At 36.9% G+C, this 12398-nt stretch overlaps 2 protein-coding genes across 10 annotated transcripts; both read left to right on the plus strand.

Moving 5' to 3' along the window:
• Positions 1-3066: 3066 nt before the first annotated feature.
• PRR9 (pseudo-response regulator 9) lies at positions 3067-7919 on the plus strand. 9 transcript variants are annotated; one of them, XM_021424673.2, is made up of 10 exons: positions 3078-3553; positions 3700-3864; positions 3995-4125; positions 4216-4356; positions 4755-4926; positions 5052-5451; positions 6188-6297; positions 6418-6545; positions 6639-6971; positions 7427-7919. In XM_021424673.2, the coding sequence occupies exons 1-10, from the start codon at positions 3343-3345 to the stop codon at positions 7580-7582; spliced, it is 1947 nt and encodes a 648-aa protein (XP_021280348.1). In that variant the 5' UTR covers positions 3078-3342; the 3' UTR covers positions 7583-7919. The 9 variants fall into 9 exon arrangements, with proteins under 9 accessions (XP_021280343.1, XP_021280346.1, XP_021280348.1 ...); XM_021424668.2 differs by having other exon boundaries at positions 3067-3127; positions 3330-3553; positions 6188-6971; XM_021424671.2 differs by having other exon boundaries at positions 3077-3553; positions 6188-6545.
• A 1640-nt stretch (positions 7920-9559) lies between these two features.
• LOC110413871 (Late embryogenesis abundant (LEA) hydroxyproline-rich glycoprotein family) lies at positions 9560-10804 on the plus strand. The gene has a single exon (XM_021424873.2). The coding sequence runs from the start codon at positions 9872-9874 to the stop codon at positions 10547-10549; it is 678 nt and encodes a 225-aa protein (XP_021280548.1). The 5' UTR covers positions 9560-9871; the 3' UTR covers positions 10550-10804.
• Positions 10805-12398: the final 1594 nt, after the last annotated feature.

A 12398-nucleotide genomic window follows, 5' to 3' on the forward strand; every position in this document is an offset into this window, starting at 1 on the left:
CAACGGAGGTTTAAAATGCGTTGGTGCGATCGCCGCCCAATGAAATTAGTAGTATGGGCTACGGCTGTTCTCGGGTCCAGCTACTTATCCGGGGTATCAAGCTGGACTCGAAACGGGCCGAGCTCAAGCATTGTTTTCGAGTTTGAGCAATTCCTTAATCCAAATGGTTATTTCATTAGAGAAATTTGTCATGCAAACTACGAATAAGCCCACTTTGGCAAATAAGTTGCTTGCAGCATCTTAAACTTAAACCCCTTGGTTTGGTTCATAGTAATAAAAATCTACTTGACCAGAGGGAGCCCTGCAATAGTCTCTTGTTTTCAAAAGTATTCCCCGCAATTAGTACATGACTTTCACAACTTGAGGCAAAGTCTCTCTCATGATAGCACCGAGACCCTTTCTGAGGCATCAAGACGTTTCACATCACACTGAATCACGTTTTCCCTCGAGTCCTTGCTTTGTTTCTAAACGCGACCACTTCTCACTTTGCTGTATGGAATAACCCTGCTTCACACTTTTGGCACTTCTTTGATCATTCATGCATGATGCATTCCCTCCATTCCACAACTAATTAATGGCTAGTTTATTCAGCCGATTAATTAGTTCCTCTAGATAATAAAAATAAATGAATAAATTTGAGTGATTTTTCATTAGTGTTATTTTGAAAATAAATCTATTCATGAATGGAGTACATGAATTGTTAATTTTTTTCCTTTTAATATTTGGAGGAAAGAGGATTCGAACACTATATTTTAAAAAAAAATTATATATAAATTAATAAGTTAAATATTTAAATATAAATAAATTATTAATTATACATATTCATTTTTAAAAATTAAATTTGTCGATTCTCACAATACAATTTTGTTTTGAGCACTACAAGCTTTTTTATTCAATAGTAAGGTATTTTTAATGGCATCCAATGAAATTATGAAATAAATAAAATATAATTTAATAATTTAATTGAAACACCCTTTTTGACTATTTCCATTTTTGCAACTCCATTTCCTATTTCCAATTTTTTCTCATTTGTTAGGTTTCATATGAAAAACGAAGTTACCAAAAGGACGGGCATGAGGCCGTGGGACACCTACTAGTTGTAGACATTTTCATGCAAAACATATTACCCTTTTGAATTGTCTGCCCAAACCATTTGTATTTTAGAAATGCTTACTTTTGGTTTTTCTTTTGTTCATAGAAAAAGACAGCTCACCATGGAAGAGAAGAGTTCCCATCTTGCAAGATATGAAATGGGCGGCCCGTATACATTGCCCAAGCTTTGTAACTATTGTTCATCAAACACTTGTTAATATCTTCCGCCTTTCTTTTGCTTTGTCATCCACAATTGGTTGGCGTTGAACAATGAACCAATTATTTGTAGCCTTGATCAATTGAAGCGGTAATTATTGGCATCACATGGGTTATATTTAAAGAGCTAATCTTGATCACTGGTCCATAATATGCCACGTCAAATTGTGTCTATAGAGCACATACTGATCAACCACGTGTTTTTCTTTATTTTTTTTATTTTTATTAATCAAACAGAAATTGCCGCCATTGGGACAAAGGAGGACGATATGAAACATAAATTCTGCACTTAAGTTGTCTGAGTGTTGCTCGCGTGTTACTGATGGAGAGAGACACCGGAGTCGAAAAAGTACCTCGTTAAAACGACTGGATAGCAGCGCACGCTGCTCGCCACGCGCTCCATGGATCATCCACTTAATACAGGCTACACTAGTCATAGTCGTTGCTTATATCCTAGACTATTTATTGGCTCTTTCCCTACTTTGTATTAAAGGTTTTGTTAACCAAATTTTAAAAAATTATTAATTTTTAATACAATGAAATTATTTACATTAATTATTGGGCTAATATTTATAAAAAAATGATTATAAATAATAGCTTAACTAACTTTGAAAAACATCTTAGAATGTTTATTAAGAAAAATGAAAATGTGGGGCATTTTGGCCTAACTAGTAATATTTTTCTCAATTATTTGGGCATTATTGGGAAGAATCCTAATCAATAAAATATAAAGTTAAAATAAGGTGGTGCAATATTAGTATTAGTAATATTATATTACCAGTAAAAAATTCTATAAAAGTCTAAGTGGTATGAGTCACTATGACTCTATGAGAGAATTGGAGCAAGAGATTCCATCAATTATAGTGTTTTGATTGGACCCAACAACTAATCTTGTATAAAGCTCCCTTATTTTAGCAAATAAAAAAAATAAATGTCCCTTCAGATATTTGCCAGATTAAAGCATTTGCTTGACCATCCATTAATGCCTTCACCTATAAAAACATTTACTTTGCCAAATTATATTCTCTGTTTGTTTTTTTAAAGAAAGGGGTGTCATTTTATATTTATTTTTTGCAAATGCCAAGCTCACTAAAAAAAAAAATGCTACTTCAAGGAGAGGGTCATCCCCCAAACAGATACTATTATTATTATTTTTTCTTTTTTCAGTGTGGACATTTCATTTCAATCTTTCTATCATCATTCAAATATAAAGAAAAATAAAGAGTACAACTTGCTAACCAAGAAAGGAGGGCCCACCTTATCAACAGCCTACTTGTAGCTATTATGGTTATAAAGGAAAAACAATCAAATCCACAGTAAGAAAAGAAAAAGCAGATAGACAGATGTAGCAAGCAATGAGCAGGAAAATAAATAAATAAAACCCAAAAAGAAAGCTCTAAGCCACAAACGCCAGATTCTCTTAAACGATCCACGTGTCGCATTTCCCCACCATGAGATCCCAAGTGTGGTATTGGTATGCCAACGTGGCAGCAGTCACCAAAAAATATCTTCCCTCGAACATCCCGCACCGGCCCAACACGTGTTCCCTTTCCCTCTTCCTGCGGCCCCCACCCAACAGCGTGGACGAGCACAACCACATCATCGCAGTGCCGTCCCCACACAAACCCCCAAAAAAATCAATAACAGTGGCCCGTATTGCGCCACGTCATCTTACCAACCAGGAGCCAATGGCGGCCCACGATTTGATCTGACTCACTCCCCCGGTTTTTTTTTAAGAGGAAAACAGAAAGTCTTCGTTTCTTCTTTCCTTTTGTTATTCAAGAAGAAGAAGATATTTATGCGGTTTTCGCGGTCCTGAACGAAAGTTGGCTAATCAAAATTTTAGGCCGTTTTTGCTTCTCTCACTTTTCAGATATTTCTACAGTTTTTTAGTTAATGATGAGTTTATTTGGATAATTTCACTGCAAAAAAAAAAAAAGGCTTTCTTTCTATCTCCTTCAGCTCACTCTGCTTTTCTTTTTACTGAGAAATTAGGGTTTTCTGTTTTGGTGTTACCGAGCAGGGTGTTTGAGAATGGGTGAAGTTGGTATGGAAGTGGAAATGGAGGTAGGGACGGCGGAGGAGAGGAAGAAAAAGACTAGGAACGAGGAAAAAGATGGATCTTCGGAGGTTGTTAGGTGGGAAAGGTTCTTACCTCGGATGGTTCTCAGAGTTTTATTAGTTGAAGCCGATGATTCCACTCGTCAGATTATTACCGCTCTTCTTCGAAAATGCAGTTACAGAGGTTTCTTCTTTACCTTTCCTTTTTGCATTTGATTAGTATTATAATCATTATCTCTAGATCTACATGCTATGATTATATTCGAATTAAAATTGTTGGTTTAATTTCCCCTGTTTTAGTTATATCTAATTTTCATTTGTTTTTCTTAGTAGTTGCGGCAGTTCCTGATGGTTTAATGGCATGGGAGACTTTAAAGGGTGGACCGCATAATATTGATCTTATATTGACTGAAGTAGAGCTGCCATCGATATCTGGATTCGCGCTTCTTACTTTGGTCATGGAACATGATATTTGCAGAAATATTCCTGTTATAAGTATGGACTTCCTACTAACTTTGTTGTTGCTCTGCCATCTTTAATATTGTCTTTCAAACTTAAATTATCCTTGATTACATATGAAGCTAATATGTTAAAGTTTAATTTTATCTTTTGGTGATTAAAACAGTGATGTCATCGCATGATTCAATTAGCATGGTTTTGAAGTGCATGTTAAAAGGTGCAGCTGACTTTCTTATCAAGCCTGTGCGGAGGAATGAGTTAAGGAACCTCTGGCAGCATGTTTGGAGAAGACACTCGGTATGCTCAACGTTTGGTTCTGTTTTTCTCTGTTCGAACCAATCATTTAACTTGGATTGAACCTTTTGTATTTACTTTAATTTTTACCAGCTAGGTGGTGGACGTGTTCCTCATAATCTTCCTGCTACAGAACATAAAGTTGAAGCCACAGCTGAAAACAATGCTGAGAGCAATCAATCGAGTGATTATGGATCTTCTACACAGAAAAATAAAGAAGGAAGTGATACCCAAGTGAGCATTTTCTTATCTTGTGATATAGGTTTAATAAGGGCTTGCGGATGCTTCTACTGAGGTCACTATTTATATGCTATCAGCCCACTGGAGTTGTAATCTAATGGTTTAGCCGTTTTCATGATTTTGCAAAACTTTCATAACATCCATGTCCATGACATGTAGTGTTCTTTGAGTGTCCCATATCCAAGGGAAGTTAAACTCATTAGGTGTTTGCAATATGACAAGCTAAGTATCAGTTGAGATCTATTTGATTTTATCTGGGGCCATAAGTCGTGTATTCATGATGCAACGCATATGTGAGGCTACTTATAGTGTGAGGAAAATTTCTTTTTGAGATTAGGTTGGCTTCGTGAAGTTTCACGTAGAGACTGCATGTTTTGCCATCTTTTGTGCAGAGCTCTTGTACAACGCCTTTCTTGGAAGCTGAGAGTACATACATGCAAAATATGCAGGGTCTTTCACAGCTGAAGTGTACGAGTGCAAATTTTAGTGATGCAAGCGGAGAGCAGCTAGGAAATGTTATCAAATTGTGTCAAGAGTCACTTCAAGCTAAGGGTCAAGCTGAAGGTGTGTTGTCATCTCTTTTTACCCTATTTTACATTTTTTTATTTTCCTTTTCTAATTTCAGCTAAATGAAAGAAAATTGCTTTCCTGTTTATGACGAGGGATGTCTGACAAGCTATTTGTTTCAGAAAATTCAAATAGATTACAAAAGGAGGTTGCTCATTGCAGTGTCGCTTGTGAATCAACTGCATCTAAATTGGAAGAAAACCCTGCTTCTGTTAAAGGGATGACTCATGATACCGCTGTTCGACTACAAAGTGATAGAGAAAATGAGAATGTTATGATTAGAGTTGGCTGCAATGATGAGTTAGTTGGACCTCCAACTGGAGCTATTGACTTGATTGGTTCATTTGATAATCAACCAAAGGGCACTTTTGGGCTTTCTATTTTAAGTGATGGTGCAAACAAGTTTGAATTTTCTCCACTGTTGGAGCTTTCCTTGAGAAGATCTTGTTTAAGTAGCACTAAGAAGCAAGGTACCGGTGAAAGGCCTACACTAAACCATTCTGATGCATCGGCTTTTTCATGGTAACTTTCTGTTTCCTTTCTTTTATTTACTGTATAATTGAGCTTGAGGTCTACAGATGATTAGGCTAAATTGAGATGCCATTCTGTTGTTGATCTTTGTTGGGGAAACAGAAAGAGTTGCTTTTTCTTCCGTTTTAATATTTTTTTTATTTGTCTCTCCATGTTTTACTATTTTTAGCAATTTTTTTTTGGCTATTCTGGAAAATCAGTGTTTCTTGGAACAACTATTTAATAGAAACATCTTCTGGAGAATTAGAGATTAGGTAAAGGTAAATCCTTGTACAATGCTGTTGAGGGCAGTGGAGGAAATTTAGAGGTGGCTACAGTGACATAGGTTAGTGAATACTCTGTGAAATTTCCAATAAAAGGGCCATAATTAAAAAGTATTATCAATTTGCCTACTTGTATTTTGAATTGAATGATATATGCAATTACCGTATCATATTTCAATTAAAATCTGCTTCCTGCATATATACAACTTGTACCTCCTTTTCTAGGATTGGGAAATAATCGCAAGTGAAATATATATAAATTTTCTAGGGACTGACTTAACCTGTCATGATCTTTGAGTGACCATTTCTTTAATTTGTTTGTGCCAAGTATTTTACTTGGTGGACCAGATTATCTCTGTAAACAGTTCATTGAAATTTGAAAGAAAGATGGCTGTGTGCGTTATCTCTATTCCTTGAATGTTATGTAGCTTGTCTTCTGATGATTGCTAAGTTTCTTTCTGCAGGTATAACAATAGCAAGTCATTACAGCCCATTTTCCCTACACGAGCTGGCAATAGAGCTGCATTGAAGGAGGGTGACAGTAAATCCGGACAGCACCTGGAAAGTAGCAATGGTACATCTCAACCTCATGTTGTTTTAGTGAGTGATAGTTGGGAGAATCTGCCCAGACCAGTCACAGGTCAATCTGAACTAACATGTCCAAGTGCCCAACTTGGGCTGATTCCTGTTCCAGGGGTAAGGTTGGATGATATGTATGCTGGATGTAAGAACGTTTTCCCACACGTTTATTATGCGCAGTCAGGTTTACCCCCCACATGGAGTCCCAAACCAGCTGGACAACGAGAATATTCTCCCTTTCCTGTGAGCACCTCAGTGCACTCTAATCTTGATGTTCATGACTCAGAACAAGGTTACCACCTGTCTGATGAAGCTACCAATTGTTCTATCGACCAGACTGATCGAGAGCAGAAGAAGCAGGAGCCTGTTGGGGAACCAAGGTGTGGTTCTTCTATTGCTAACCAGAGTGGTTGCAGTAGTTTATCTAATGGTGTTGTGAATCATGAAAACAGCAATGCACAGGGAGGTGTTTCGACTAGGAGCGATGCAAGTGCTAGTGCTACTTTTGTTGCAGCAGTTGATAATGGCACAATCACAGAGAGCTTCAATGATAGCAATTTCTTCAATCATGATGGATTGAAAGGGATGGATACTCATCGCTCCAGCCAAAGAGAAGCCGCTTTGACAAAGTTCCGACTTAAGCGGAAAGATCGATGCTTTGAGAAAAAGGTATCTTATTACTACTATTATTATGGTTGTAATTGGTTTAGGATAAACTCAAGCTTTGCATATGGGAATATGGTTATATGCAGACAACAGTGTACATTTTTTCACCTAAATGTGGGTTGGTCTCACTTAACCACAGCCGCTCTCTCTGCCCAGTCTTATCAAATTGGTGCCATCTAACCCATCATTTATGTTTGCCCAAGTATTATTATTCTAACTGGTCTTTTCTTTCTTTGATATATGCTCTGCTGTAGCTACAAGTATTTTTAACTTTGCTCAGAAGCTCAAATTTTAATTTGCTTCAAAATCCAAACAACTTAGATTCAGAAGACATACCCTGTCAACCTCTTTAGAATGAGTTAACGTCCTGTTTTGCTCCATAGTGAGAAAAGGAAATCAGAAAGTAACAAGTTTATAGAGGCTTATTTAATTCTTTAATGAGTAACTTTTTTTCACAGGTTCGATATCAGAGCCGGAAAAGACTAGCAGAGCAGCGTCCGCGAGTGAGAGGACAGTTTGTCCGTCAGGTGCAGAATGAAACCCCCGTAGGTGATGCTGATGGCCCTAAAAATATGACGATACAAGCCTGCCTTTCCCACCGACTTGGAGATTGATTCTTGATCAAAGCATGAAACTATTCAATTTTCTGTTGCAAGCATATTCAACAAGTTTTTTGAAAGTAAAAGTAGGATCATGTCATAGCTGAAATATTTGCAAGCTTCTCTGGTAGCAATGGGCGAGGTTAGTTAGTGTTGTAATTATAGTGAAAGAGTTAGCATTGTAATTATAGTGAGGTAGTCTTGGTTCTTTTTCATCGTGGATTATGTATGATTGTATGCACATTGGACAACTGACTTATTGTAGTTTAGGCAGGTAGGTTGGTTTTATAACTTTGCTTCAAAAGGGTAATGTACGTATTGGTATGGTGTCTTTGACTCTTTTTCTTTACAACTTTGGTTATTCTACTGAATGATTTCTCTTTTAGACTGCGTAGGAGAGCTCTTATTCTGTATTTGCTATATAATGGTCTTACTATTCGCTGCCTTTTTTCTTTTGTATAAAAGAAAAATTGTACTTGGATTCAAATCTTCTGATTGTTGAATAGAGTCGAAATAGTTCTAGGGAAAGGGATAATCCTGAATTTCTATATCTCGGGAAACGCAGTTATGAGAGATTAATGTTTGATGAGATCATATGGCCCAGCCTCCATTGTGAAAGACTGGGGGCAAAAGGAAGAAACAAAAGGGGAGACACAAAACAAATTAAGTGGCAGAAGGTGAAGAAAGTGATTTTCAACTAAAATGGTAAAGAGAAGTGAAGCGAAATGCTTGACTTCTCACATGGAAGGAGGAGCAAAAAGCAGGGAGTTGTGACGTGTATGCGTGCACGTGGGTCCTGGTTGAATAGCCTTGGGATCTGGTGAATGACGAAGCATGAACCTATCGGAGCCAAGCATGTAGAAAAGGCGAAGAAGAGCCACCTATTCTTCTCATGCAGATACAGTTGGGGTAAGTACTTATCCATTTGTCGGTGCTGCTGCAGGCCACTGCCCGACCCTTTTTAGCGTACCATCTAGAAAGATAAATTACAAAGAAAAGAACCTATCTCTTGATCTCATTTCTCAAATCTCTTTCTCTTATCTTACCCACTAAAGCTCCTTTGTTTGGGACCCGGATTACCATCTTTAAATTACAAGCATGAAAAAACAAATTGAAGGTTAATGTGTTTTTTTCCATCACTTGGGGGAAATGCTTTGGAACTACACATTTTATTTACCTTTTCCCTTTCTCCTATTTGCTTCTATTTTCTTCTATCCTTTACATGAACAAAGTACCAAAACGTTTTCTAATATTGAACAAGGAGATTTGAGACAAATCATGAGAAATCACTGTCGTAATAATGGTATTAGTCCTCGTTAGGAAGTATATATATATATATCAATCCACAAATTAAGGGATAATATACTGCTGGCATCATGTAATGTCCTACTGACGCAAGGGCTAAAGCTAATGACGAACCATCGTACCACTGATCAGGTTCGCATTTCTATCAAACGTATGTTTTATCAAAATAAAATAATCTGAAAGTAATTGGATTACATATATATATATATATATAGGCGGTCAACATTGCATGACATTTCGTAGTTTTTGATGATGTATAAATGTTAACAGTGTACTGGGAAAATTAGAATGTTGATAAGTGTCTAAATAGAATATATTTATACAATTAAATCAATAAAAAAATTAAATTATTAAATGGGCATGTGTCATTTTTTTTAACTACTTTTGTGGAGTTTAGAATAATATATAATCCAATAATTATTAGAGATAAATCATAAAGAATCTTTTACAATTGATCTGTAGTGAATGCATGATTAATGATAACGAGGTGTGAAGCAATTAAAAGAGGAAACAGGAAGTATATATTCAACAAAGAATTGTCTTGGAGAGGGGTTTAAGAATCGGAGTGCAGTGTCTAAATAGTTGAATTGAACCTGTTCTCATGTGCATTATTAATTGCTTCATGGCAGTGCTTTACCCAATTTGCTTCCCTTTCACATCTCTTTTTGTTCTGGATATATAGCATTGTTTTCCCACTCCCTCCAAATAAGTTAGAAAGCAAAAGCAAGGGGTGAAAAAAGCTAAGAGAAAGAAAAGAGCACCCACATTGTCCTTAATAAAACACAAGAAAGAAATATCACTGGCAAGCATCGACCCAACTCTCCCTTCTTTTCCCTTCCTTTTTTGTTTCATTTGTCACACATATTCTTCTCCTCTATTTTTATTTTCCACATTGCCACTCGGCCCACCGTCACCACCCAGGAATCCTCCTCTCCCTTTCAGTTTCCATTCATCATACAGTAAAGGTACAAATTCCTTCACATTTATATTCAGTTTTCCATGGCAGACCAAGAGCAAACACAAGAGCAGCAACCTCAAAAGCCCAAAATGAACACAGATAAGCCACCTAACCCTACTAAATCCAAGCCATCGAGGTACAGCCAAGGAGGCGCAGCCCGCTCCTGTTGCTTATGTATTTTCATATTCCTCCTCTTGGCAGGGGCCACAGCCCTGACTGTTTGGCTCGTCTACCGTCCCCATAAGCCTCGTTTCACTGTTGTCAGCGCTGCTATCTATGAACTCAACGCCACCTCGCAACCCTTCATTTCCACTTCCATGCAGTTCACTATCGTTACACGAAACCCCAACAGGAGAGTCTCCATCTTTTACGAAAAGTTGCAAGCTTATGCCTCGTACAGAAACCAACAGATAACTCCTCCAGTGGACTTGCCACCACTGTACCATGGGACAAAGAGCACGGTGGCACTGTCTCCGGTGCTTGGTAGCGGGACGGTGCCGGCGTCGGCGGAGGTGGTGAATGGACTAATGACAGATGAGGCGTACGGGGTGGTGGCGCTGCGGGTGGTGTTGTTGGGGAAATTGAGATGGAAGGCTGGCGCCATAAGGACCGGGAAGTATGGAGTTTATGTGAAATGTGATGTTTGGGTGGGCTTGAAGAAGGGTGTGGTAGGACAGGTTCCTTTGCTTGGGGCTCCTCCCTGTAAAGTTGATATATGAAGTATGTGGAGATGCATATGTAAGGAGGCTTTTACCTTAAAAGCCTTTTCTGGGTTCATTAATTTTTCTGTAGCTTTGGTACTTTACTTTCTCTTAGTTTTGTAAACTATTTTATGTTTTTTATTATCTGTGGAAAGACAGGAAAAGAAAACCAAAAACAAGTTCAGGCACCGTGGCACAGTGGAGGAAACATGTACTACAAAGCAATGTGGTCAGAAAAATTAATGCAAAAAAGGGCCTTTTTCTTCTTGTTCATCTTCCATTCTTCTTCTTCATTTCTTTTTCCTATTCAGCGCAGCTTCTTCCACTGGTAAGACAGTGAAGTGGCTGATAATTGCTCTGAAATTGGTCTTTTTGTCGGTTTACAATATTTGGGATTGCCACCAAGGCGTCAAGGTTTAGACGCATGGCTCTACATGCAGCAAAGTTGGCCAACATCTGCTTTTATCTTTTGCTATGACTCCATCTGTCCCACCCCTGCCCACTTGCTTTACCTTCTATAAAGGTTGTAGTGTTATTGACATCCGTTTTGCTTTCTAATTAGTCTACTTTCATTAGTGGGTCTGGACTCCACAATAGAAAAAAAAAAAAAAAAGAGGAAAAAGAAAAGCAATGCTGTATACATAAGATTTAGTGGAGAAAAAAAGGATATTTGCATCGCCCTCACTACTTTATTACATAATTGACAGTACCATTCCTCACGTGAAAACTGAGACTAAGTATTTTTACTGACAAAGACACAAAGTTAGGGTTCTTTAATAAGGCGCCGAGAACCTTTCATTTTATGTATCCTTTCAATGTTATTTCCTTCATTTCCCTAACTTTATTAGTACCAGTTGCCTTCATAACTCATAAGGACCGCTCAAATCGTCTACCTATGTCTAGAATCTATTATTGTTGGAGTAATTGGTGTGGTCTCAGACCTCTTCTTCTACTTTTCGTTTTCCCTTTTTGTCTTCGGAACCTCTTGCGTTGGGCATAGCATCTACCCCTTTGCTTCACTGTTTTCGGATTCTCCACGTCAAGTGGTCACAGGAGGTATCAGATTCATGTTACTTAATTAAGGAAAATGTCAGAGACGTTACTGTCTGATATTATATATGTTCGAGTAGACATAAAAATTATTAATTTTAAATTTAAATAATAAAATGTATATTTAATTGAAAATATTTTAAATTAATTGTGTTAAATATGTTAAAAAAAATTATGTCAATTATTTACTTATATTTATTAATCGTGTTATGTTATAAAATTTTTTTTAACATATTTAATAAATGTATTAGTTATGTCCTGTTGTTATATGGTTATTAAACATATCATTATTATGTTTACTTATATATCTTTAATATTTTTTATATTAACATAATTAAAATATAAAAATACGAATTGTGATATTTATTTAATTATAATTAGTGAATACTGACAGAGATACTATGGGAATAATTAAACTAGTAAACTTGGGAATCAATCCTGGGAAGGACCTTAACTTTGTTGGCGAGTTAGGCAGGTTCTCTTTCAACATCAAAGTTAGAAGAAGTTGGTGGGCCAAAAGATAAAGTGATTCATTGGGGCACAAAAAGAGATAAAGGACTAGAAAAAGAAAAAAAAAGAAAAAAAAGGTGAGAAGTAGAGGAACCATTGAAAAAACAATTGGCTATATGTCCAAAACATTCTTTGGTGTAATACATGGGTACCTATCTTCTATGGTAAAAACTAAACATATAGAAAAGGAAGGTTAACTGGTAAAGGCTCAAAATAAAGCAGCAATTGCTTTCTGCTTCAACTAAGGTCACTGCTTTGTTGACTTCTTTGTTAACTTGTACCTCGAAGTGGTCTATACATGATTTAC

This window comes from Theobroma umbraticum, unplaced genomic scaffold (assembly GCF_002168275.2).
Source record: "Theobroma umbraticum cultivar Fairchild unplaced genomic scaffold, ASM216827v3 scaffold_4.1, whole genome shotgun sequence".
NCBI lineage: Eukaryota > Viridiplantae > Streptophyta > Magnoliopsida > Malvales > Malvaceae > Theobroma > Theobroma umbraticum.